We start from the raw sequence: 27,576 nt of genomic DNA on the forward strand, positions 1-27,576 counted from the left end.
GAGGTCAGATTATTTGGGGTTATGGCACAAAAATACATTAAGTTCTATAGTCAATGGAACGGGTTACCTCCAAAACCAAAATTCTCCTGTGTTATTTGGGACTCTAAGATCATTTACCACGTGACTACAATGCTGAGTCATTCTCTGTCTCCTACATTAGGACAGTGGTCACCCCTTCCTCATTCAGTGTAATGTGTTCCATAAAATAGGCTTGAATCCTACTTCATTTGCATACTGTATGACACTGGTGATTTTTTTTAAAAGCTTATTTTAAGCCATGTGTTCTTTTCTTTGAGAGAAAACTTCTAACAAAGTAATCATTTTAAGAATATCATGTCCATGGGGCATCTGGGTGGCTCAGTCGGTTGGGCGTCCGACTTCGGCTCAGGTCATGATCTCGCAGTCCGTGGGTTTGAGCCCTGCGTGGGGCCCTGTGTTGTCAGTTTGGAGCCTGGAGCCTGCTTCGGATTCTGTCTCCCTCTCTCTCTGCCCCTCCCCCACTCACACTCTGTCTCTATCAAAAAATGAATAAACGTTAAAAAAAAAACTTAAAAAAAAAAAGAATATCATGTCCATAATTTTAGCCTATCCTAGAAAGGCAAGCTTATCTTCTGCTTTAATACCAAGCCACTATATGCCAAAATGGCCACCTCAAATAATTATCTAATAAAGTCACACATTCAAAAAAAAAAAAAAAATGAGAGGGGTGCCTGTGTGGCTCAGTCGGTTAAGCATCTGACTTCAGCTCAGGTGATGATCTCACGGTTCCTGGGTTCAAGCCCCATCAGGCTCTGTGCTGACAGCTCAGAGCCAGGAGCCTGCTTCAGATCCTGTGTCTCCCTCTCTCTTCCCCTCCCCTGCCCACACTCTGTCAAAAATAAGTAAACATTAAAAAAAAAAAAATATATATATATATATATATATATATATATATATATATATATATATATAATCACCTTACACTTGTTAGAATGGCAATTATCAAAAAGACAAAAAATAACAAGTGTTGGCAAAGCTGTGGGGGGAAAGAAACACTTGTGCACTGTTGGTGGGAATGTAAATTGGTACAGCTACCATGGAAAATGGTATAGAAGTTCCACAAAAAATTAGAAATAGAAATACCATATAGGGTGCCTGGGTGGCTCAGTTGGTTAAGCAACTGACTTACCTCAGGTCATGATCTCATGGTTCATAGGTTCGAGCCCTGCGTCGGGCTCTGTGCTGACAGCTCAGAGCCTGGAGCCTGCTTCAGATTCTGTGTCTCCCTCTGTCTGTTTCTCCCCCATCTCACTCTGTCTCTCTCTCAAAAATAAATAAAGATTTTAAAAAATAAAAGAAATACCATATGATCCAGTAATCTACTACTGGGTATTTATGCAAAGAAAATGAAAATATTAATTTAAAAAGATATGTGCAGCTTTATGTTTATTGCAGCTTTACAACAGCCAAGATGTAGAAACAACCCAAGTGTCAATCGATAGATGAATGGATAAGGAAGATGTGGTGTGTGTGCATTTGTATATGTGTGTATGTATAAAATGGAATATTACTAAGCATCAAAAATGAGATCTTTCCAGTTGTAACAGCATGGATGGACCAAGTAAAATAAGTCAGAGAAAGACAAATGTCGTATGATTATACTTCTACATGGAATTTTCTAAAAAAGAACAAAAATCAGAAACAGACTCAAATACAGAGAACTGACGGTTACCAGAGTGGAGGGAGTGGGGGCTGGGCAAAATGATTAAAGGGGAATGGGGATACAGGATTTCAGTTATGGAATAAATGAGTCACGGGGAGTAACAGGTGCTGCATGGGATGGAGGAGAGAAAAGCAAACTATAGACTAATATAGCTCATGAATATACATGAAAATTATATCAAAACATCAGGAAGTCACATCCAGCAATATTTACAAAGGATACATTCATGACCAAGTGGGGATCATTAAGAGAATGCAACATTGATTTGACATTTAAAAATATATCAATTTAATTCACCATGTTAATAAGAGACTAAAAAGAATGACCGCGTGGCCATTTTAATAGCCATAAAATTCAGCACCCGTTAATGATTAACACTCTCAATTAACTACAAATAGAAAGGAATACCCTCTTATAAAAAGGTATCTGTAAAAACTCTACGGCTAATGTTATACTAAATATTGAAAATTCTTTCAAGCATGCTTTCTTGCTAAGATTGAAAATAAGGCAAAGATGTCTAATTTTACTATGTTTATTCAATATTGAACTGAAGGTCCAAGTTAGTACAAAAACTTATAGGTGTACAGGCTATTAAGAAATAAAACTATTTGCAGATGACATCTGCTATTTTAAAATACAGTGGAATAATGATGGAATAGTTGAGGTACGGTAGAGTCAACAGATCAGGAGACATTGCCATTGAAAAGATATTGATAATAACATCTTGGTCTATTTCTTGGGTCAAGGTGGCAGGTCTGGAAGTTCTTGGAGGGTATGAACTGAAATTTTGATAAAGCATATGTAAAAATTAGGGATATTTGTGTCTAACCAGGGTGAAGGATTCCTGTTGCAAATAGGTTTTAAATTCTAAAAATCACACCGATTTGAGTGCATAGTGCTCATAGGTTCAGGTTGCTTGCCAGTTGAAATATCCATCATTAGCCTTTAGGCAAGCCTTCTAATTTGGTCAATTACTCAGGGCTCTTTACCTCAGTTGTTGGACTGGTGAGTGATAGGCAAGCAGGAAAGTCTTTAGATCGTAGGGCTTGTATTAGCCAAACTTGATGGCGTGCAAACCTCAGCATTTGCCATGTCTGGTTGAAACTGGCTTACTTGGAAGGTTTGAGCCTCCTGGTTGCAAACCAAAGAAAACATCCAAATCAACAGTAACCAGACCAACAGTCAACAGAATGGTGTGCCACTGCACTTGATGGGCTTTGTAGATGTTGTAGAATGTTGGGATTCCTTGGCATGTATTATTACCAAAGAGGGGCTGTCTGGTTTCATCATTATGGGATATGGTGTTGCTATAGGCTGAATTGTGTACACCCACCCATATGTCCACACCAGTTCATACTTTATTTTTTTTTAACGTTTATTTATTTTTGAGACAGAGAGAGACACAGCATGAACGGGGGAGGGGCAGAGAGAGAGGGAGACACAGAATCGGAAGCGGGCTCCAGGCTCTGAGCCATCAGCCCAGAGCCCGACGCGGGGCTCGAACTCGCGGACCACGAGATCGTGACCTGAGCTGAAGTCGGACGCTTAACCGACTGAGCCACCCAGGCGCCCCCACCAGTTCATACTTTAAATCCTAACACCTAGTACCTCAGAATTTGACCATGTTTGAAGATAAGGTTTTTAAAGAGGTGATCCAGTTAAAATGAAGTCTTTGGGGTGGACCTTAATCCAATTTGGACACACAACAGGACACCATGTATGCTTGGCACAAAGAAAAGACAATGTGAGGACACAGCAATAAGGCACCATCTCCAAGTCCAGCAGAGAGGCCTCAAAAGAAGCCAAACCTGCCCACATCTTGATCCTGGACTTCCAGCCTCCAGAGAAAATTAATTTCTGTTGTTCAAGCCACCCAGCCGGTAGTATTTTGTTATGCTAGCCATAGCAAACTAATAGTGCTGACTTTTATTGTGTCTAAGTGTAATATTTTATTTGCTAAGTGAAGTTTTCTGTATTGCCTTCTGGCAGTTCCTACGGCCCTTAGGGATGCAGCTGGAATACTAATTTCCTGAAGAGGATCAGAAGAACAGAGATTATCCACCCCTTTTAACCTGAATATTCAGGTAAGTTTTTAGGGGTAGTAGAAGTTTAGGCTCAGATGGGTCCCAAGCGAGTACACACCTTCAATCTGGTTTCCAGGCCTAGAGGATGGAAACAAGATCAAAAATTTATGTTTTCTGCTTAGATGATCTGTTCATTGCTGTAAGTGGGGTGTTGAAGATCCCTACTATTATGGTATTATTAACTATGAGCTTCTTTCTTTGTGATTAAGTGATTTATATATTAATAAATCAATTGGGTGCTCCACGTTGAGGCATAAATATTTACAATCGTTAGACCTTCTTGGTGGATAGATCCCTGAATTATGATAGAATTCCTTTCTTCATCTCTTGTTACAGTCTTTATTTTTTTTTTAACGTTTATTTATTTTTGAGACAGAGAGAGACAGAGCATGAACGGGCGAGGGGCAGAGAGAGAGGGAGACACAGAATCGGAAACAGGCCCCAGGCTCTGGGCCATCAGCCCAGAGCCTGACACGGGGCTCGAACTCACGGACCGTGAGATCGTGACCTGGCTGAAGTCGGACGCTTAACCGACTGCGCCACCCAGGCGCCCCTACAGTCTTTATTTTAAAATCTAGATTGTGTGATAGAAGTATGGCTACTCTTTCTTTGGGCAACCGTTAGCATGATAGATGGATCTCCATCCCCTTACTTTCATTCTGAAGGTATCTTTAGGTCTAAAATGGGTCTCTTGTAAACAGCATACAGATGGATCTTATTTTCTTACACATATCATTTTCTAGGTGTGAAAAAACAGTTTGGTCCTGATCTAGTTGCATTTCAGCGATGAGAGAAGCTGAGAACTTCCATGTTGCTCTGCCATCTTGGCTACCATTAAGTTTCTTAATTAAATTAGCATTCTGGGACCTGTCAGAAATACGAAAGTTTTATCAAATGCCTTTTTCCAAGAGCTAGCAATGCATCTTTGGGGAAGTGAAATGTGTGCCTTGGTAACTATCAGTAATTTCCAGAATTCTAAAGAGGAAAATGAGTATCCTGGCAAGGCCATATCTTATGGCTTTAGTATATGTAGAGATGTATAATTTGATTTCTACTTTGGATGGAAGAGATTACCAGAGTCCTTTATGCTAGGCAGGGACAATTTTTAGGCAAAGGTCCAATAGTTGGTGAGAAACATGAAGATGGGTCATTTATTGGCCAGGGCATCAATGCTAAGATGACTGCCTCAGATTTGGCCAGGTGTGTTGATGCCTGGATCCCTTTTTTCTTAATGTTTATTTTTGAGAGAGATGGCATGAGAACGGGGGAGGGGCAGAGAGAGATGGGAACAGAAGATCGAAGTGGGTTCCGTGCTGACTGCAGAGAGCCCAATGCAGGGCTCAAACTCACAAACCACGAGATCACGACCTGAGCTGAAGTCGGATGCTCAACTAGCTGAGCCACCCAGTTGCCCCTGGATCCCATCTTTTATCAGGGACATCCCGGCTAAGGGATGGAAAGCAGCAACATTCTATTGATCTCCATAGGGTAGTTCTTTTGAAAAAGCACGGCGTTAGAAGACTCACACTACCTAATTTCACAACTTACTCTAAAGCTAGAGCAATCAAGACAGGCTGCTATTAGCATGGAGGCAGATATACAGCTCATTGCAACAGAGAATCCATAATTAGTACCACACATATACTGTCAGTTAACTTTTGATAAAGGTACTAGGGTAATTCAATAGAGAAAAGGTGGTCTTTGAACCAATTTTACTGAAACACTTGAACCACCACATGTTAAAATATATGAACCTTCATCCTTTGTACGCTATTTATGAAATCACTCAGAATGCATCATAGGCCCACATTAAAACTGGAGATATGAAGCTTTTTTTAAGAAAACATAGGAGAAAATATTTTTAAACAGGTTATTCAAGGATTTACACTGGATACAGAAAGGATAAATCAGAAGAAAAACTTGATAAATTCAATTTCGTTAAATTAAAGGCACTATTACAGAATTTAAATGTTAGGCTACATAGTGAGAAATGATAGAAAGTGAACTGAAAGGGGCGCCTGGGTGGCTCAGTCGGTTGAGCGTCCGACTTCAGCTCAGGTCACGATCTCACGGTTCGTGAGTTCGAGCCCCGCGTCAGGCTCTGGGCTGATGGCCCAGAGCCTGGAGCCTGCTTCCGATTCTGTGTCTCCTCTCTCTCTGCCCCTCCCCCATTCATGCTCTGTCTCTCTCTGTCTCAAAAATAAACATTAAAAAAATTAAAAAAAAAAAGAAAGTGAACTGAAAGAACTTGCATCCAGAATTTACAAAGAAGCCTTAGAATTCAATGAGACAAATGATCGATTTTGTAAATGGAAAAAATGTGCTCAAACACTTTCAAAAGATAGAGGAATGGCCAATAATCACATGGAAATGCTCGGTATCATTAGTCCTAGGGAAATGCAAATTAAAACCACAATGAGATACTACCATACACGCATTAGAATGGATCGAATTAAGCAAAAAAAAAAAAAAATGGATAATACCAAGTTCTATTGAGGGTACAGAATTGGAACTGTTGCACAAAATATAACAGCACTTTGAAAAGTAGTTTGACGCTTTGCTATACAAAGTTGACTAAGACTTACCTCAAGACCCAGCAATCTCACTCCTAGGTAGTTACTCAAAAGAAATGATAACACACCCAAAAACTACAGTGCAGGTGTTTACAGCAGTTTTATTCATAAGTGACAAAGGCTGGAAATAAACGATTTGGAGAAACTGGAGCCATCATACATTCCTGATGGTCTTCCCCCATTCATGCTCTGTCGCTCTCAAAAATAAACATCAAAAATTACACACACACACACACACACACACACACACACACACACACACACACACAAAGAGGCCAGTCCTAAAGTACTACATGTTAGAGGTTTCCATTTTTAGGAGGGGTGGAGCAGGGAGCTAAAATACAGGGTTACTTTCTGAGGTGATGAAAATGTTCTAAAATTATGGTGATAGTTACACATACCTGAATATACTAAAAACCACTGAATTTTTAAATAGATGAATTGTAGGATATATGAATTCTACCTCAAACTCTTTATAAAAATAGGGAAAGAAAGTACCTATAAAAATCACACTTTTTCTATTATTGCTACTGTACTTATCAAGGTCTATTTTTATTTTTATTTTTTTTAACGTTTATTTATTTTTGAGAGAAAGAGAGTGTGAGGGGGAAAGAGACAGAGAGAGAGGGAGACACAGAATCGGAAGCAAGCTCCGGCCTCCGAGCTGTCAGCACAGAGCCCGATGCGGGGCTCGAACTCACGAACCGTGAGATCATGACCTGAGCTGAAGTCAGACGCTCAACCGACTGAGCCACCCAGGCGCCCCTATCAAGGTCTATTTAAAAAAAAATTTTTTTTCAACGTTTATTTATTTTTGGGACAGAGAGAGGCAGAGCATGAACGGGGGAGGGGCAGAGAGAGAGGGAGACACAGAATCGGAAACAGGCTCCAGGCTCTGAGCCATCAGCCCAGAGCCTGATGTGGGGCTCGAACTCCCGGACCGCGAGATCGTGACCTGGCTGAAGTCGGACGCCTAACCGACTGCGCCACCCAGGCGCCCCAACAAGGTCTATTTTTTAAAAAGCATTGAAAACAGCTGATTTGTAAGCAGAAGAGTAACACAGACATTTTTATTCACTTTCACACTATTTGTGAAACAACAGTGAGCAACAAAAAGTATAAATGAAATTCAGTGATAAAAAGCACATGTTCGACATATTACAAACACTAAATATTTGGGGGGTCATCTTTTAGTCCTCATCAAATTGACAAAAGATGTGCCCGCTCATTGCCAAATGAGAAAAAAAAAGCACAACTCACCTGGAACTTGGTCATTGTCTCCTCCTTTTTCTGGAGAAGGACAGAGTCACAAGAAAACGCAACTAGATAAAGGAAAAGAAGTCATGAGAGAAAGGCCAGGAATTCTCCAGCCTGTTTGGCATCTTTGTGAAAACTGGAAAAAAAATAAAGAGCCCCCCGTACACGAAACAGACGCAGCCCCAAGTGCCCTGGTAAGCAGAGTATGGGCTGGGTTCCCGTTACCACTAGTTTCCTCTGGGATGAGAACAGCGGGGTCTAATAATGCCAACCACCGTTCCTCAAAGCTCCCTCTCCCCCACCCCCCATCAGTCCTCAGTTTGTTCTCGGTATTTAAGAGTTTCTGATGGTTTGCCTCCCTCCCTAACTTTTCCCCCTTTTCCCTCTCCCATGGTCTTCTGTTAAGTTTCTCAGGATCCACATAGGAGTGAAAACATGGTATCTTTCTCTGCCTGACTTATTTCACTTAGCATCATACCCTCCAGTTTCATCCACGTTGCCACAAATGGCAAGATTTCATTCTTTCTCATTGCCGAGTAGTTGTGAGGTTTAAACATGGGGGTAGAAAGAAAGCTGTTATAATTCTGTTTGTGGGGGTTGGGGACCCCATCTCCTGCCAACTGCAGAGAAGCAGAGGCTATATTCTCCATCAGAGAGCTATCCTTGCAAATGGGCTGAGAAGATACCAGAACACCAGGGAACTTCATCTTTGAAAAGTGTGAAATCTTCACTGGTGGCTTTACTTGTTATTTGTTGCCTCGTAGGTGGTTTGTTTTTTTTTATGTTCATATTTGTTTCATAAAAGGGGATAATTCCTGGTGGGTTTTCTTCTGGAAGCCGCAAGAGGCTCAAAGGCACATTCTCTTCTTTGTTCCTGGACCAATGAAAGCTTTGAGTTTTATTCATCATATTAGCAAAAACTCTGAGTCCCTGTTTAACAATCCTTAAATAGCGATAATAAAACTCAACCCACAGAGATGTTGGGGGCTTTTTTGAGCTTATCTCTCTGTAAGGCCTGGCACGTTAGATACATTCTCAAAAAATAATGAGGATTTTGATGACTGTTGCTCCTGAGAGATAGGAAGACAGAGATTCAGTGAGAATAGGTCACCCAAGTCATAAAGCTGTCAAGTGGCAGTGGCTGGACCCAAATCTGGCTGAGTCTAGAACCTCTCTGTTCTTTGTCACCGGGCTGCTGTAAAGACAAAGAGGAGAGGGGGAATACTCACCGATTCAGTAAAAGGACAGTCCTGGAGTGGATTCGTTTCCTATGGAGGCTGTAATGAGCTAACTTTGTACTAATTTAAGTGAACATATATTTATTCTCTCACAGTTCTGGAGGTCAGAAGTCCAAAGTGAGTCTTACAGGGCTAAAATCAAGATGTCAGCAAAGCTGACTCCTGGAGGCCCCACGGGGAAAATCCGTTTCTTGCCCCCTCCAGTTCTAGAAGCTGCTTGTGGCAACTTCCTCCACCTTCAAAGCCAGTCGCATAGCATTTTTTCTTCCCTCCAATCACCTGCCTTCCCCTTCTAAGACCCTTGTATGACATTGGGTTCACCTGGATAATGCATGGTACTCTCCCCAAGACCCTTAACTTGATTACACCTGCTAAGTCCATAGAAGAGAACACAGGTTCTAGGGATTAGGACATGAACATCTTTGGGAGACACTACACCACCCACTGCAAAGAATAAAGGACAAACACAGAAAAGAAAGAAAGCTCCTGCTGACAAATGCTCTTTCTGCCAGATAATACAGAATAGGGAAGGGGGTGGCTTCTTGGAGCCACATCTTCGAGGCTCTACCACCAACCTGCTACCTGTCTGTGCCTTGTTGCCTCATCTGTGTAAAAGGAAGACAAGGTGTAACTTCCTCATAGGCCTGTGGGGAGGCATAATGCAGTAAATATACATCAAAACACACAGAACCATGTAGGGCATGCAGGAGGAAGTCTTTGAGACATGTTACCTGCTATTGTTAGTTTCTCTTCCTACTTGGAGACATTCCTTCCCAAGTAACTTCCTCTGGCCGGCTCCAGGATCATCAGATGCCTTCTGCTCAGGCACTGGGAGTTGCATGGAGATCTGACAATCCCAGATGTGTAGTGGGGAAAACTCTCTAGACCAAATAAGGGTCTGGTGCACCAGGCTCAGTTTCACCCATGACACCCATCAGGGTCTGTTTTCTAGACCCAGCTTTCCAGACATGACCTTTCCCAAGCCAAGTCCTTTCACCACTTTGCTCAGGATATTGGCTCCACCTGGGGGGCTCTCCTTCCCTTCACGTTTGCAGGGCAGGCATGAGACCTTGCACGTGCCCCTCAAAACCCTACTCAGGTGATGCCTTGATGAAGCTTCCCCTCACCCTCCAGGGATATTTTATTAATCAAGCTCCTGCACTGCCTGAGAGGCGATTAGTTCTTCCTCTGTTTCATATCGACAGCCCCCCAAACACATGAGGGGCAGACTGCACAATGAATGGAGGGACAGGGTGAGCCCACGGTTGGATGGGGAATGTGTGACTGTTGAGGTTCCCAGGTCAGGGGACTTGGAGAGCAGCAGCGTCACTTTCTGGGTGCTGCTTCTGGGTTTCTCCCCTTACCTACTGCTCTCAAGCACCTTGAGGACATCTTGGGATATCTTTGAAGACATGAAACATTTCCTGTGACGCCCTGCTTTGGCCACCTACTCCTCCCCCACAAAGTGCCTGCTAGGTCTTCTTACCCCACCTGAGAAAAGAAAAGCCCTTTTCTGTCTCCGTTTGAGACACTTTCAGATTTGGGAAATCGGAGCATTCGCCCTAATGAAAGTCCCTTTGAACGAAGTCTCTCCTCACTGAAGTCCAGATGTGTTTCTAGTTGACAGGTCCCATGAGCTACGGATGCAATCAGTCTATTGACATCTAGTGTGGATCAGCGAGCACCTCAGTGTCACATGACTCCATCAGGCAATAAGCTTTTTCTGAGGGTGTTTCTGTGCGATCCAGAGGGCCCAGGGGCACCCATAAAGGGTTTTCCACTTTTTAAAAAATTTTTTAATGTTTACTTATTTTTGAGAGAGAGAGAGCACGCGAGATGGCAGGGGAGGGGCTGAAAGAGAGGGAGACACAGAATCCAAAGCAAGCTCCAGGCTCTGGGCTGACAGCACAGAGCCCGACTTGGGGCTTGAACCCACAAACCGTGAGATCATGACCTGAGCTGAAGTCGGATGCTTAACCGACTGAGCCACCCAGGTGCCCCAGGGAGTTATTTATCTACTAGTTGCCAGAGGTAGCCTTAACCAATATCTCTCCCATTACCCCACTCCTAGTCCCTGGTAACTGCCATTTTACTCTGCTTCTATGACTTTGGTTTTTTTGTTTTTTGGCTTTTTTTAGATTCCACATATAAAAATTATACAGTATTTGTCTTTCTCTGTCTGACTTATCACACTTAGTATAATGTGATTGATCCGTGTTGTCCCCAAATGGCAGAATTTCCTTTTTTCTCATGGCTGAATAGTAGTTCGTATCTACACCATGTCTTCTTTATCCATTCATCTGTCGATGCCACTTAGGTCGCTGCCATAGTTTGGTTATTGTGAATAATGCTGCCTTATACACGGAGGTGCAGTACCTCTTTGGTGACCTGTGTTCATTTCCTTTGGATATATATACCCCGAAGCTGGAGTGTCTATGATGTCACAATTTAGGGCCCCCCAGAGGGGTACACAGTGCCACAATCTGAGTCAGTTTCCTGAGTGGAGCGATCCCAACCCACTTCAATTCAGCACATGCTGGGGCTGGAACAGCTCGGGCGGACAGTATCAGATTTCAGCCCAGAGACGGTCCAGGCAATGAGGAACTGTGATTTCAGCATTCCAAAAAAGCCACCTGCTTCTCTCTGGCAGCAGCAAAGCTGAGACTATAGGGCAAGATGGCTGTGCCCAAGTCCAAGTAAGGCCATCCTGAGCCCTTTCTCCCTTGTTATTCTTAGAGTCCAAACTGACCTCTCAAAAATATGCACACCAGGCTGGAGAAGCATCTGCCTCTTGGGGTTAGACATCTGATTCTCTGAGAGCTCATTAGCAGCTAAAAACTGCTTTTGAAAACTCCAAAAGTGTATCTCCACAAGGAGATGGCCTCTCTTTTCATGTTGCCTCCTTTTTCCCAGAGGCTCCAACAAAGACTCATAGCAAAAAATCATCAATTACAGAGACTTATTCTGTTCCCAAAATTCAAAGTTTAATTTTTTTTTAATTTTTAAATGTTTACTTATTTTTGACAGAGACAGAGCGTGAGTGGGGGAGGGGCAGAGAGAGAGGGAGTCAGGGAATCTGAAGCAGACATCAGGCTCTGAGCTGTCAGCACAGAGCCTGACGCAGGGCTCGAACCCACGAACTGTGAAATCGTGACCTGAGCCAAAAGTTGGACGCTTAACCAACTGAGCCACCCAGGCGCCCCCAAAGTTTACATTTTAACCTGCTGACAGGAAGCAGGAAGCAAGGGAGTTGTGGCCTCTGACACATCCTCTGCAGCTTTCTCTGACTGAGATGATCCCTCTAGCGTTTAGGTCATAATCTTAGAAACTTGCATCAATTTTTATCATACATCCTAGCCACAAAATACAAAGCCATGTCTTTAAAAGTCCCCGTTGTTTTACCCCCTCTTTGTAAGCTTACTCAAACCCCGGGCAGTAGGTCTAACATTTACAAGGTTAGCAATGGCTGGGGAGGAGGGTTGTGACAACACCATGAAAGTGTTTTCTATCAGGGAACCTCAATCTTTCCCTCCTCCATCCACCCTCTTTATTTCTCTGGTTTATCTAAAATTTTGTCTTGTGGGGTGAAGACACAATTTTCTAGAGAAAGAAAAAAAAAAAACAGTCCAAGCTTCCAAGAGTCCTCTCCGTGTGGCGTCAAACAAGACACTCTTGATTCCCCAGCAATGGACTGTCACGACACATGTGAAGTATGTCTACCAGGGGACACTCAGCACCATTAGACATTCAGTACCTAAGATTTAATTACAGGCTAGTCACATACACACACTCTGCCTACAATGCATTCACATTCCTGACATCCAAAAGGAAAGCAAGTGTTTGGCCTACACCACATCGTTTGTACAGTTTAGGCCCAAGTGAACCACTTTTTATCACTTAGGGAACGGTGGAAACCCTACAGAAATCCCAGGTCTCAGATGTCAGAGGTAATGAATGTCTTTTACAATATCTGCCCTCTCATTGTTTCCTTATATTTGACACAGAGAAATATTTGGAAATATGGTAGTGCCTCCTATTTGGAAATGAGGTAGGGAAATAGGTTTCTCATGAGTCTTTTGTCAGAGTATATTGGCATAGCCTTTCTAGAAGACTCTCAGACAATGTGGATCAAAATATAAAATGTGGGGTGCTTGGGTGGTTCCATTGGTTAAGAATCAGACTCTTGATTTTGGTTTCGGTCATGATCTCACAGTCATGATATCAAGCCCCATGTCAGGCTCTGTGCTGGTCATGGAGCCTACTTAAGATTCTCTCTCTGGGTTCCTCCCCCACTCATGCATACTCATGCTTTCTCTCTCTCAAAAGAAACATGTAAAATGTGACAATGCTATGCTAGGAAGGGTATGAAGAAACTGAATCACTCATACATTGCTGCTGGGAATATAAAATATCAGATACTCTGGAAAATAGTTTGGGAATTTCTTTTAAAACAAAACTTGCAGGGTGCCTGGGTGGCTCAGGCAGTTAAGTGTCTGGCTCTTGATTTTGGCTCAGGTCATGATCTCGGAGTTCGTGAGATTGAGTCCTGCGTGGGGCTCCGTGGTAACAGCTCAGAGCCTGCTTTGAATCCTCTTTCTCCCTCTCTCTCTGCCCTTCCCCTGCTCACACTGTCTCTCTTTCTCAAAATAAATAAATAAACATTAAAAATAAATAAATAAAACAAAACATGCATTGGGAAGCCTGGCTGGATCAGTCAGTAGGCCGTGCAACTCTTGATCTCAGGGTTGTGAGTTCAAGCTCCAAACTGGATATAGAAATTACTCAAAAACTAAATCTTAAAAAAAAAAAAAAAAAAAAAAACTAGGCCATCAGTTACACTCTTGAACATTTATCCCAGAGTAACAAAAATTTATGTTCATGCAAAAACCTGTGAGTGTTTACAGAAGCTCTACTCATCACATCAAAAACCAGAAACAACCGAAATGCCCTCTAACAGGTACATGGTTAAACAAACTGTAGTACACCTACCCCATGGAATACTCATCAGCAATAAAAGGAACTCTGAAAATCATTAAAAGGAAACCTCATTAAAATTGAGTCGGGAGGCCAGAAGGGGGAGCTCTCACGTGTACCACTCACCCTGAACAAGTACCAATTACAGACTCCATCAGAAGAATCCTCAACAGGAAAGAATCATCAATTACAGGCCCCAACAGGAAAAGACTACCTTGCGTCTTATAGCATACACTGCTATCCGATAGATCTGAGATGACTGAAGTGTTTTGTATCTATGCTAATATGGTAGCATATGACTACTGAGCACTTGAGGAGTGGGGCTAGCATGCCTGAAGAATTAAACTTTTAATTGTAATCTGAACAGTCACCTGTGGCTAGTTGGCTACCATATTGGTGGTGCAGCTCTAGGCTCTACTGTTTCAATGTTCACTTTTAGGTCTTAGTAACCATATGGAACTGATTTACAAATCAGCATGGTGTGAGATAGAAGTCAAGGTTCATTTATTTTCTATGTATCTGATCACTACCATATACTGAAACGATCCTCTACTGATACACTGATTTACTGGAAGATCTCTCCACTGTATTGCAATGATTCCTTCGTTGTATATCAAGACGGTACCATACATGAACTCTATTGTGTTTCATTAGTCTGTTGTCCACCACGGTGCCCACCACCACTATGCCATTCTGTTGTAAAAATTGCATTTTCATCAAAGGTTTGGTATTTGAAAGTATAACCCCTCATGTTGTTCTAGACTGTCTTCACTGTTCTTGGCCCTTTAAATAGCTATATACATTTTAGACACAGTTTGTCATTTTACAGCACTGGTTCTAAAAATTTCTCCCAAGAAAATAACAGTACAAGAGCAGGAAGATGGATGTCACTGTTCTAAATTTTGCATTGAACTGTTTAGGAGATACAAACTGAACATTCATCAGTAGGTAATTGGTTAAAATGTGATATGTCTGTATTACTGGAATACTATGCAATTAAAATATTATAGATCCATATTGATAGAAAGGGTTTCCAACATATTAATGAGTGGATAAAATCAAGTTACAACATAGTATGCATATTGTCCTAGTTTTGCAAAACTGAAAAGATATGTATCCATATGCAGATACCCTAAAAATGTTCAATACAATCTTATTTATTATGTTTATTATGGAGACATTATTGCCTTTTTAAAATTATTTGCTTATTTAAAAATTTCAGGCATTATTTTTTTATTTTTTAATGTTTTTATTTATTTTTGAGACAGAGAGAGACAATGCATGAGCAGAGGAGGGGCGGAGAGAGGGAGACACAGAATCCGAAGCAGGCTCCAGGCTCTGAGCTGTCAGCACAGAGCCCGACACAGGGCTCAAACTCACAGACCATGAGATCATGACCAGAGCCGAAGTCAGATGCTTAACCGACTGAGCCACCCAGGTGCCCCAACAGGCATTATTTTTTAGAGAAAAATCTAATTTTACTCAGGGGAAAAGAAAAAGATTCTCCAGAACACTGATGTATGATAAGAATGGCAAATCATATCTCACAGTAATCCTATAAATATTGGCATTTAGATAGGGCATATTTAGGAAAATGCCAACCCTTTAGGTGACAAACACGGACAACAAGAGGTTCAGAAAACTGCTCTATAAGTATATAGAAAAGGGGATGTGCCAGAAGAGTTAACAGAGCATCAACTCTTTAAATAAATTCGCTACGAGTTGGAAAGAACAAACATGAGAATCAACTCAACCAAAAGCGCAGAGATGAGGAAATCGCAAAAAGAATTAATCCAGAGCCAATTTCAATGGGGCCTATATCCTGTCCTATCCATATTCTTTTTAATTACATACACCAATAAATTCTCCTTCTGTCTCAGCTAGTTCAGACTGGGTTTTCTATTTCTTACAACTGAAAACATCCTGATATAAACATCCATGAGCTCCACTTGTCCACCCTAGGATCTGGTAATGACAAAGCACACAGCGTTACTGGCCCTGGATCTCTGATGGTAATATGGAACTCAAGTAGCTGAAAGGTAAGGTCCAGGAAAAAAAAATTGTGTGAAACCGTTCTCTCTCTCTCTCTCTCTCTCTCTCTCTCTGTCTCCAGTAAGTATACACTGAAGTAAACTATTCAACCAAGAAAACTTAAAAAAAAAAAAGCAAAGGAGATAAGAAGTGTGGGGTGGTATCCAAAATACTCTGTGCCTGGGGCGCCTGGGTGGCTTGGTCGGTTAAGCGTCCAACTTCGGTTCAGGTCATGATCTCACGGTCCATGAGTTCGAGCCCCGCGTCGGGCTCTGTGCTGACAGCTCAGAGCCTGGAGCCTGTGTCAGATTCTGTCTCCCTCTCTCTCTGCCCCTCCCCTGTTCATGCTCTGTCTCTCTCTGTCTCAAAAAAAATAAATAAACGTTAAAAAAAATTCAAAATACTCTGTGCCTTAATAGCTTAGTTCAACGTCCAAAAGGCTTACTATAATATGTCCCCCTTTTTTCACACACCTTTCTCATGAAGACTTTATGCAATTGAAGACAAGTTTCTCTTTTATCATTCAGTCTCTTCTTGTCACAAAAGACCCAAAAGAGATAATGAGATTTATACACAATGGATGATGTACAGAGAGTCTTAAGTGGTAAGATAAAAACTTGCAGAGGACAGGAGCCAACTGCAAAAAAATCTTACACTCAAATTACAGATTGCATGATTTTATGTATTTTTATTAAGTGGTCACTTCCTTGAATTACGTTTTAAAGCTCCTTACAAGAATCCTTTTCCTCGGACAACTGATTATGACTGACTGGGTTGAGCTCCTTAAAATTTTTACGTATTTGTCATATTTATGATAGGTTTCCTTTCCACCAAGTTAGACATTTTCAGGGCACCTACTGTTTGTTAAGCACTGGCTGGAGGTCATGGTCATTCAGCAGTAAACAAACTTCCTGCCCCCATGGAGCTTATATTCTAGTGGGTATGGATTTTGTCATGTCCATCTATATACTTTTGCTAACATCCTGACCTTACCTATCATTCTTAAGGGCTCTCTCCTGTGTAGATTTGACTGAACGTAGAAGTTCTGACTGAAACTTACTGTACTATTCTCACAGGGTTTCTATGGCTTGAGGACTGAAATTTTGAGCTCTGCTGGAAACACTAGCCACATTCACACAATAGGCTTCTTTCAGTGGAATTCGGTTATCATAAAAAACAAAACAAAAAAAAAAAAAACTCAGCTCCGGGCTCCTGGGTGGCTCAGTTGGTTAAGCTTCCGACTTCAGCTCAGGTCATGATCTCCCAGTTCGTGAGTTCAAGCCCCACGTCGGGTTCTGTGCTGACAGCTCAGAGCCTGGAGTCTGCTTCAGATTCTGTGTCTCCCTCTCTCTCTGCCCCTCCTCCATTTGCACTCTGTCTCTCTCTCAAAAGTAAATAAACATTAACAAAAAAAACTCAGCTCATTGCTGAATTCTTAAAATACAATATTTTATAAATATTCTCTGCTGTGTGGATTTTCTGATGAAAATGAGAAGTCTACAGTCTGAAGAACACTTTTCTCACACTCATCACGTGCACTGGATTTATCACCATTATGGACTCTCTAACAAACTTGAAGACGTGAAGTTTTACTAAAGCCATTACCACAGTCAAAACATTTGTAGGGTTTATCTCCCGTATGGACTCTCCAATGGGCTTGAAGATGTGAGGTCTGATTGAAGTCTTCAAGCTCTCCAATGGGCTTGAAGATATGAGGTCTTACCACACATGCCACATTTATAGGGTTTCTCAACTGTGTGATCCTCTGACGAACATGAAGATAGGAGTTCCAGATGAAGCCTTTCCCACATTCTTCACATTTGTAGGGTTTCTCCCCTGTATGGACTGTCTGATGGGCTTGAAGATGTGAACTCTGACAAAAGCCCTTACCACACGTCTCACATTTGTATGGCTTCTCTCCTGTATGGACTCTCTGATGGACCTGAAGATGGGAAATCTGAGTGAAGTACTTACCACATGTGTCACACTTATATGGTCTTTCTCCAGTGTGAACTGTCTGATGGGCCTGAAGGTGGGAATTCAGGCTGAAGTTCTTATCACACATACCATATTTATATGTCTTCTCTCCAGTGTGGATTCTCTGATGGACTTGAAGATTTGAGGCCTTACTGAAGTCCTTCCCACATACCTCACACTTATATGGTTTCTCTCCAGTGCTAACTCTCTGATGAGGACCAGGATTCTGATTAAGTAGCCTGTCGCATGCCTCCCATTTGTATGTTTTTTTCTCTAGGAGCGGGGGGGGGGGGGGCTCTGATAGGCTTGAACTTGTGATGCCTGATTGAAGCCTTTATCACACATCTCACATTTAGAGGATTTCTCTCCAGTGTCATTGATACAGCAAATGTTAAGATCTGGGCTATGACTCGAGCCCTTCCCACACATGTCACACCTATACAGATTGTCTCCTGGGTGAAGGAACTCATGGGTGGGAAGACAGGAGTTCTGACTGAAGCCCCTAGCCTACCCCTGACATTTGTAGGGCTTCTCTCCTGTGTTGATTCCCTGATGATTTTGCAGGTGTGAGCTGACCGAAGGCCTCACCACACTCACCATTCCTACCTCATTTCTCCCCTGCATGAATGCTCTGACAAATGCAAAGCACTGAACTGTTGCTGATGTCCTCCCCACACTCACTACATACATGGTGTTTCTCTCCTGAGTGGGTTATACTATGTTGGAACGATTTCCTCAGGAACTCTTTTCCACAACTATTGTGGTTATAAGCCTTCTGGCTGTTGTGTGCTTCCTGATCATCGTAATGTTGAGAGATCCTTCTCATAACACAATGGTCACACTTAGATGGTTTATTTTTTACATCAATTTGCTGACACCTATTCTGATCATTGTGTGACTCTCTCAGGTAGATTTTCTTCCAGAAATCCCAAGTAGTCTTAATTGGAAATTCTTGACTTTTGATAGTACTGGAACTCTCCCCTTGAAGCTTTATTACACAGTTCTCATCTTCAATAACCTGAGATTCTCCTGCCCACACCCGACAGGAGGAATCACCTTGTGTTGGCAACTCAGACTTCTTGCTTTGCAGATTTATTACAAAGTCTTGATTTCTGGTTAATTTACTTGTAAACGGTTCCCAGATCTGCCAGTATATAACATCTTCATGTGAAAGGTATCTTAATCCTACTTTTTGAAAAGTCTCCATCTTGTTTTGATTCCTGTGTCCTGGAAGGATAAAAAGGATTCAGATGCGAGCATGAAGACAAGTGAATATTGTTCAGAGACAGAAATATTTCACAGATCAATCACACCGGGAGATCTTATTCAACCAGTGAAGACTTCAGCTTGACTTTATCACTGGCTTTTTCGTGCCTATGGAAACACAGTAATGAGCAGGCTCCTTCCTGCCCACTAAGTACCAAGGAGACTCATTTATAACATACCAAGACTAATGTATGAGGTCAAATTAGAAATACAAGGCTACAGAGCAACAAAAAGACGTATCAGAAAGATTTTACAGGGGAGAAACTCTACTTCTTTGTCCGTAAAAATAATCACTTAAGTAATTCCTGCCTCTTTTCTGCAGCAGGTATATAAGATCTACGAAATCCTGGATATTTATAAGCCTTAAAATCATGGTTACACTATTACCACCTGCATGTATGTATAAGACACGGCAAAAATGGCTGGGAAATGCCGAATCTGTCTCTTAGTGTTTACAGAAAGATTATCATGTGATGCCAAGAGTTCCCACAGAGAAAAAGAGAAGACATCCTCAGAAAAGTGCAAAGAATTTATTTGTAAAAGGAAACATTTTCTCTGTCCTAATAATAAATCCATGAGATAGTTTCCTTATATCCTTAATTTAGCCAGTAAACACACATTAAACAAGCTAGATTTGAGAGGATTCCCCTTTATTCCAATGAAGTCCTAATATAGAATACCCAACTGATAAACATTATAACTAGAAAAAAAAACACTAGAAAATGTATTCTCATAGCGGACATATCGTATGGGAGTAAAAATCCTATGACCATTGTGGCCACTTAATTTGGCTGGATTTTCTGCTGAACAGTTAGAGTCATCTCTTAGCTTTTGTGGATTTGTGTTTGTACAAAAGGTGCTATCGTACACAGCACACAAGATGGCCCCCAATGATCCCTGCCTCCTGATATCCATACTCCTATAAAGGTCCCCTCTCACAATGTATCAGGATCACTCTGTGTAAACAGAATATGGCGGAAGTGATGCTATGACACTTCGAAAGTTAGATTATAAAAGATACTGTGGCTTCCGCCTTCCACTCTCTTAGATCACTAGCTCTTGGGGAAAACAGCTTCATGTTTTGGGGACACTCAGGCAGCCCCAGGGAGAGGCCCACTTGGCAAGTAAGTGAGACCCCCAAATAATCAGCGAGGAACTGAGATATTTTGCCAACAATGATGTGAATGAGTCCATCTTGGAAGCAGACCTTTCACCCTCATCAAACCCTCAGAAGACTTAAGTTCTGGCATCTCCTTGGCAGTGACTTCATGAGATCCTGAGCCTGAACCACCTAGATACCTGCCCGAGATTCCTGGCTTACAAAAACTGTAAATAAATGCTTGTGGCTTTAAACCAATAAGTTTAAGAGTAATTTGTTATATAACTATAGATAACTTAATACAAGTACCACAGAACTTCTAATTAGGTTAGACATTAACAATGTTCTGAAATAATCCTTTTATCACCGTGGTTCACTCTGCTCATGTAAGCTTTCTCCAGGAGGAGCAAATACATAGAGACAGAAGGAAAAAAATGGTGGTTTCCAGACTAGGGGGAGGAGGTATCGGAGCTACTGTTTAATGGGTATGGAGTTTCAGTTTGAAGATGAAAAAAGTTCTGGAGATATGTTGTGGTCATGGCTGCACAACACTGGGAATGTACTTAAGGTCATTGAGAAGTACACTTAAAATGATATATTTTGTTATGTATATTTTACCACAATAAAAAAAAAAAAGCCCTTGTCAAGTAACTAGTATCTCATCCCTTCTAACTGAGAGCTAACATCAGTGAACATCATTTTACTGTATCTGATTGTCTTTCATACAAGTTGAGATTCCCCTCGTTCTTGTATGACAAGTCATTTTTCCACCGAAACTCAGACATCTTGAGTATTATAAGACTTGGGATTTCATGTAAATCTTCTGTTTTACTAGGCCCCCTCTGACACCTCTCTCAAAGGTGAAGGGGGGCAGAGCTAGGCCCAGATTCCCTACTTGGCCTCTGTTGATATCTGGTGGGGTAAGGAGTTTACTTCTGGGCTGGGGTGAGACTTCAGGCCCTTTACTTCTGGTCTCTGCAGATAAGACTGTGGCTGAACGGAGCAGAGGTGGTTTGTTACTGGTCCCCATTGGCTTCTACTGACATGGGGTACGAGGAGTTGGCCTCAACTCTGCCGGGTAGTGGTCAAAGTCCTGAATTTCCACTAGGTCTCCTCTGACACCGCCTAAGCTGGGAAAAGGAGAGGCAACTCATTATCACTAGGTGAGTGTGAAGTCCAGGCTCCCACATTGTCTCCTTTGACAACATAGTGGTGGGTGAGTACTTATTACTCCCTGACAGGGAGTTTGGGGGGCTCATTATAGCTGGCAAGGCAGGAAGCCTAGGCTTGTCATTACAGCCTGGCAGGGGCAGGTGTGGGGCGGGTTTTGTTTGTTTGGTTGGTTTTTTGTTTTTTGGTTTGTTTTTGTTTTTGTTTTTGTTTTTTTGTGACTGGAAAAAGAGTAGTTACTATCAAAAAGTTTTCTGTCTTGCTAAGCTGCCCCTTTCCTCACCCTCTGACCAGACAGAAAAGGCTTTTTTTTTTTTTTTTTTTTGGTCTGTACTCATTGGTATTTCCACATTGCCATCATCTCCAGCACCAAATCTGGGATATATGAGGCAAAAAGAAAACCCAAGTAACTCACTGCCATATCACTCCTCGAGTCTTAGGTCCCAAGCCAGTCTGCCTGCTTTCATGTTTGCTTTACATACAACATCCAGGATTTTTAGCTGTACTTAGTGGGAAGAATAGGGAAAAGTACGTTTCCTCCATCTTTCCAGAAGTGGCAGTCTCCAGAATTACTTTTTGGGAACAGACCTTGTATGTAAGAACACTGCAGTGTTCTTTAAAAACATTTTTAGGGGCGCCTGGGTGGCGCAGTCGGTTAAGCGTCCGACTTCAGCCAGGTCACGATCTCACAGTCTGTGAGTTCGGGCCCCGCATCAGGCTCTGGGCTGATGGCTCAGAGCCTGGAGCCTGTTTCCGATGCTGTGTCTCCCTCTCTCTCTGCCCCTCCCCCGTTCATGCTCTGTCTCTCTCTGTCCCAAAAATAAATAAACGTTGAAAAAAAAAATTAAAAAAAATAAAAATAAAAATAAAAACATTTTTAGGGGCGCCTGGGTGGCTCAGTCTGTTAAGCATCCAACTTCGGCTCAGGTCATGATCTCACAGTTCTAGCCCCGCGTCGGGCTCTGTGCTGACAGCTCAGAGCCTGGAGCCTGCTTCACATTCTGTGTCTCCTTCTCTCTGATCCTCCCCAGTTCATGCTGTCTCTCTCTGTCTCAAAAATAAACATTAAAACATTTTTTAAAAATCTTAAACTACCTAAATGTCTAAGATTAGGGAATTCTTTAAGAACAATTCATTGAACTATAATGTAGTCATTAAAAATGCAGATGTGGGCGCCTGGATGGTTCAGTCAGTTGAGGGTCCGACTGTCATTTCAGCTCAGGTCATGATCCCAGGGTCGTGGGATCAAGCCCCAAGTAGGGCTCTGTGCTGAGCATGGAGCCTGCTTAAGATTCTCTCTCTGTCTCCTTCTGCCCACCACCCCCACTCATGCTCTCTCTAAAATAAATAAAAATGTTTTTAAAATGTAGGTGACAGAAACTTCTATTTCTGGCTATAACAGAATAACTAGGACTAAACATGCCCTCCTATCATGAGTAGGAAAATAGGGGGAAAAAGTATGAAACAACCATCTTCAGACATCGAAAGCACAATACTTTGATCTCTTAAATGCAGGAAACAAATGAGGAGTCCTATGATCACCCCAGATATTTGCCAATCGATAACTTTTGGACTGCAGGTGCAAGAAGGAGGAGCGCAAACAGAGACCTGCTGAGTGGAAGAGACAAATCAGAACAAGGAGACTGGATAGCTGGAAATTGCACAGCAGAGTTCCAGAAAGAAGAATGCAGAAGAAAAGCACTGTAAATCTGCACAGGGATACCTTTGAGTCCACCACTAAAGACCAAACTGTGCACATATATGAGGAAACTCCACAGGCCAGGCAAAAAGTAACCGGAGAGTTATGGGCTGAATGGTTGCCAGAGCTTAGTAGCTTAGTAGGACTTAGAGGTGTTTGAATTCCAAACAGTCAAAATGGAAAGCCCTCACTGACCACTAGGGACATTTGGCAGCAACTGAGGGGCCATGCTTAGGTAGAAGGGCTAAACTATCTCTAGAACAGAGTTTCTCAACAGTGGACATTTTGCAGCAGGCAATTCTTTGTTGCCAGGTGCTATCATGTGAATTGTAGGATATTTAACAGCATCCCTGTCCACTGCCCAGTAGTTGTCAGTGGTACCCACCCTAATCATGACAACCAAGAATGTCCAGACACTACCAAATGTCCCATGGTGGGGCAAAGCTGCTGGAAAGCCACTGCTCTGGAATAAAGATTACTCTAGACCCAACCTAACTAAGCTTAAAAAACAAGGTCGAAAAGAATCAAATTGAACCAAAGGAACATATGATGATCCGATTATTAAAAGAAAAAGCATTTACAAAAAGTTGATGGTCATTCATAATAAATGCTCTTGAGTAAAGTAGGACTAGAAGGGGACTTCCTCAACCCCAGTGACTGGCATCTACAAAAAGGCCAGCAGGTGATGGAGGACTAAACACTTTCTCCCTAAGATTAGGAACAAGTAAAGGATGTATATGGTGAGTACTTCTATCCAAAATTCTTCTAACAGTCTTAGCCAGTGCAATAAGAGAAGAAAAAGAAATCAACACAATGGGGACAGGAATGGAAGAAGTACAACTTTTTATTTAGTGATGACCATCTGCGTAGAAAATTCTAACAGGTCAGAAAAATGTTTTTAGATTTACTATGCAAAGTTAGCAAGGTCAAGATACAAAAGCCAATTATATATCTATATTCTAGCAACAAACAGACACTGAATTTCAACAATAACAGCACTTAGAATAGTACCCCCTAAATATCAATCCCTTAGAGATAAATTTATCAAATACATGTAAGAAACCCACATACTGAAAGCTGTGAAACAAAGCTGAGGCAAATGAAATGACCCAAATAAGTGAAAGAAGATCTAAATGCTCACGGGTCAAAATGACTTGTATCCAGAATATTAGAAGAACTATTAAAATTCAATACAAAGTAAACAACTTAGCTTAAAAAATGAGCAAAAGAATTGAACCTTTCAAAAAGAAAATATGCAAATACTCAAAAGGCAAAAAAAAAAAAAAAAAAAAGGTAGTCAACATCTAAAGCATCAGAAAATACAAATGAAACCACAGCAATATATCACAACACAACTGTCATTAGGATGACTAAAATTTAAAAGATTGAAAATATCAAATGTGGGGCACCTGGGTGGCACAGTGGGTTAAGCATCCGACTTCAGCCAGGTCACGATCTCGCGGTCCGCGAGTTCGAGCCCCGCGTCGGGCTCTGAGCTGATGGCTCAGAGCCTGGAGCCTGTTTACGATTCTGTGTCTCCCTCTCTCTCTGCCCCTCCCCCGTTCATGCTGTCTCTCTCTGTCCCAAAAATAAATAAACGTTGAAAAAAAAAAAAAAGAAAATATCAAATGTTAGAAAAAATGTGGAGCCAACTGGAACTCTAACATATTGCCAAAAGGAATATAAAATATGCAACTACAAATGAAAAATTATTTGACATCTCTTAAAAAGCTAAGCATATAACCCAGAGATTAGATTCTCTTCCTAGTTATTTATCAAAAAGAAGAAAGAAAAGAAGAGAAAAGAAAAGAGCTCACAGCCTGGAGCCTGCTTCAGATTCTGTGTCTCCCTCTCCCTGCCCCTCCCCACCTCTCAAAAATAATAAAAAATTTAAAAAATAAAATAAAATAGGCTGCTAACTTCACTAAACTTTTCAGAAAGGATATACAGGTGGTGAAAAAAAAAGCACACTAAAAAAAAAAAGCACATGACTCAACATCATTTATCATGAGGGAAATACAAATCACAATCACAGTGAGATGTTGATTCATTAGACTTTTATATTTGCTAACTTGTGATTGAGATTGGGACACTGTTAGTGTTATGCCCAGAATTCGTGATCCCCAAAGACCACCAGGGAGCCGAGTCCAATGCAAAAGCAAAGAGCCTTTATTCGAGCTAGCTCGAGCTCAATCCCCTACCTGCACCGATGCAGCAGTGAAATGCCGGAGAGAGAGTGTGTTTCAAAAGCACAAAGGTTTTATAGGGATCTAGAGGCAGTTAATGGGGTGATGGTCATGGCCTTAGCCGATTGGCTGGGGAAGGGTCAGAGTCCCATTGCGCAGGTTGCCGTGCGTGATTTGAATGGGAAGTTTGAACGGGTGAGCGGGAAGTTACTCCAGGGGAGTAGGCATGGTCTGAGGTTTGAGCGGGAATTTCTTTCTGCGGTTTTCCCGGAAAGGGGGCCATGTCGGGGACATAGTCACTCAAGATGGAGGACACAGAACAAAATGGAGTTGGCCGGCCTAGGTCCGCTCTTTCATTCCCCCCTTGTCATGTAGCTTACAGACCCAATCATGGGACTGGCTGCATTTCTATTTTGTCCTCTTCTGTTATTAGGGGCTTGCACTGAGCATGGAGGACCATTAGTTGGACGGCCCCCACACGGTCCCTGACAAACTGGACCAGCCTGTTGATGATACAGGGTCCAAGGGTTACTAGTAGGAGCAGGATGGCAAGGGGTCCGGCAAGGGCCGAGATGAGGGTAGTTAACCAGGGAGACCAGTTGAACAAAGACTCGTACCAGGACTGAGATTGTTCTCTAACTTTTGTTTTTGGAGCCCTTCCCTTATGAGGGCCATAGATTCTTTTACGACACCCGAGTGATCAACATAGAAGCAACATTCTTCCCCTAGGGCTGCACATCGTCCTCCTTGCTGCATGAATAATAAGTCTAATCCCCTTCTGTTTTGGAGTACTACTTCTGATAAGGAAGTAAGGGATTCCTGTAGACGAGAAATTGATTTCCCAATTCTTTCTATGTCTAAGTCAATGGCTGCCCTTAGGGTTCTGTAGTTTTTGTCCTGGATGACGAGTAAGGATATTCTGGTCCCTGCCCCCACTAATCCCAGTCCAAAGAGCGCTAAGGACCTGGGAGTGGACGCAGGGAGTGAGGCCACTGGAACAGGCCCACCATGCATTTTTGGGGGCAAGTAGATACACTGTCTCCCTGGGGACTGTTAGGGTTTCATTACAGAGATGAGACTGCCCGGGGGGGGGGGGGGGGAACACATGGCCTATGCAAGTGCCCAGCCCTGTTACTGCCTGGAGGGTTAGTCTTGCAGTAGCTTGCTGCCATCTGCAGGAGCTAGAGTTGGAGGCTGTTGTATAATTACCTTTAATGGCAATACCTTCGTAATATGGGGGCCAGACATCAGACAGAGCCAACAGGACTTGGTCAGGTTGGGCCTAGGAGCATTTAGTAACTGGTATCCTCCGACAACCATGCTCTACAGGGGGTTTGTATCAGATAGTGAGTTGTGACCTGGGGCAGGAGATGCGGGTGACACTCTGGTAGGGACAGGGGATGTGGAGGGCTGTGTGGCCGGGGCCTGGGTGTTTCTGGGCGTGGCCGTCCGGGCGGGGGCAGGTCGGGGAACTAGTACTTGGTGGGGTCCTACCCCCTTGGAGGACTGCTGGGCAAGGGGAGTCGCTTGCATTCAGAGGGTAAATAACGTTCCCTTGTCCTTGGCTCCCAGCCTAACCCGGTCGTATATCCTGAGTCCCCAGGTTTTTCCACTCTCCCGTCCTGTTGTTTTTTTACCTTGGCTTGTAAAGGATATAACTATGGGATTACCGCGCCCCCAGGCATATGGCAGTCGGGGGCCACTGGGTCGCTTTACCACGATGCGATCTCTGGTGTGTGGTGGGGTCCACCAGATGTGCCCTGTCGAGACACATGACCAGGAGGCGCAAAAGTAGCCAGCGGCATCCCCGCATGTGCTCGAGCGAGAGTGGCCAGGGCAGACATAGAAATAAAGGAATCCGGGGGCATATGGTGATAAGGGGAGCAGAGTTTGGAGGTCTACGCAAAGTTCTGGGAACCAAGTGTCCCTGGGGTGGCTCTGGGAAGTCTGATTAAGTATTGTCTCCAAGCTGGTGTCTATGATCTGCCAGGTGATGTTTTGGGGGGCGTGGGGACTCTCAGCAGCATGAGCAGTGACAAGCAGAGCTGACAGAGTTACCAATATTAGGTGGGTCGAATGCGCTGTAGCTTGAGCTTGAGTGGGTTGTGTTGGTCCTGATTGACGGCCCATCGCATGACGAAGTCCTTCCGGATCCAGGAGGGGTCTGCTGGCCGAACGTGGGTGTGATGGACCCAGGTCGCAATGCCATCTACTTTGAGAGCGGTGGGGATTGTCAGCACCACGATGTAGGGTCCCTTTCAGCATGGCTCAAGGGTCTCTCGGTGGTGCCTCTTGACGTAGACCCAGTCTCCCGGCCTGT

At 42.7% G+C, this 27,576-nt stretch overlaps 1 protein-coding gene across 1 annotated transcript; it reads right to left on the minus strand.

The window, feature by feature from the left end:
• Window positions 1-17,423: 17,423 nt before the first annotated feature.
• On the minus strand, window positions 17,424-27,061 carry ZNF233 (zinc finger protein 233). The gene is given in 7 exon segments (XM_047079095.1): window positions 17,424-17,531; window positions 17,563-17,621; window positions 17,624-18,110; window positions 18,113-18,407; window positions 18,409-19,063; window positions 21,255-21,331; window positions 26,973-27,061. Coding segments are annotated over 7 exon segments (1,770 nt in total).
• Between the last annotated feature and the right edge of the window lie 515 nt (window positions 27,062-27,576).

Source organism: Lynx rufus, unplaced genomic scaffold (assembly GCF_022079265.1).
Source record: "Lynx rufus isolate CCGP_SWC_20201006 ecotype Redwood Valley unplaced genomic scaffold, mLynRuf1.p SCAF_16, whole genome shotgun sequence".
Classification (NCBI taxonomy): Eukaryota; Metazoa; Chordata; class Mammalia; order Carnivora; family Felidae; genus Lynx; species Lynx rufus.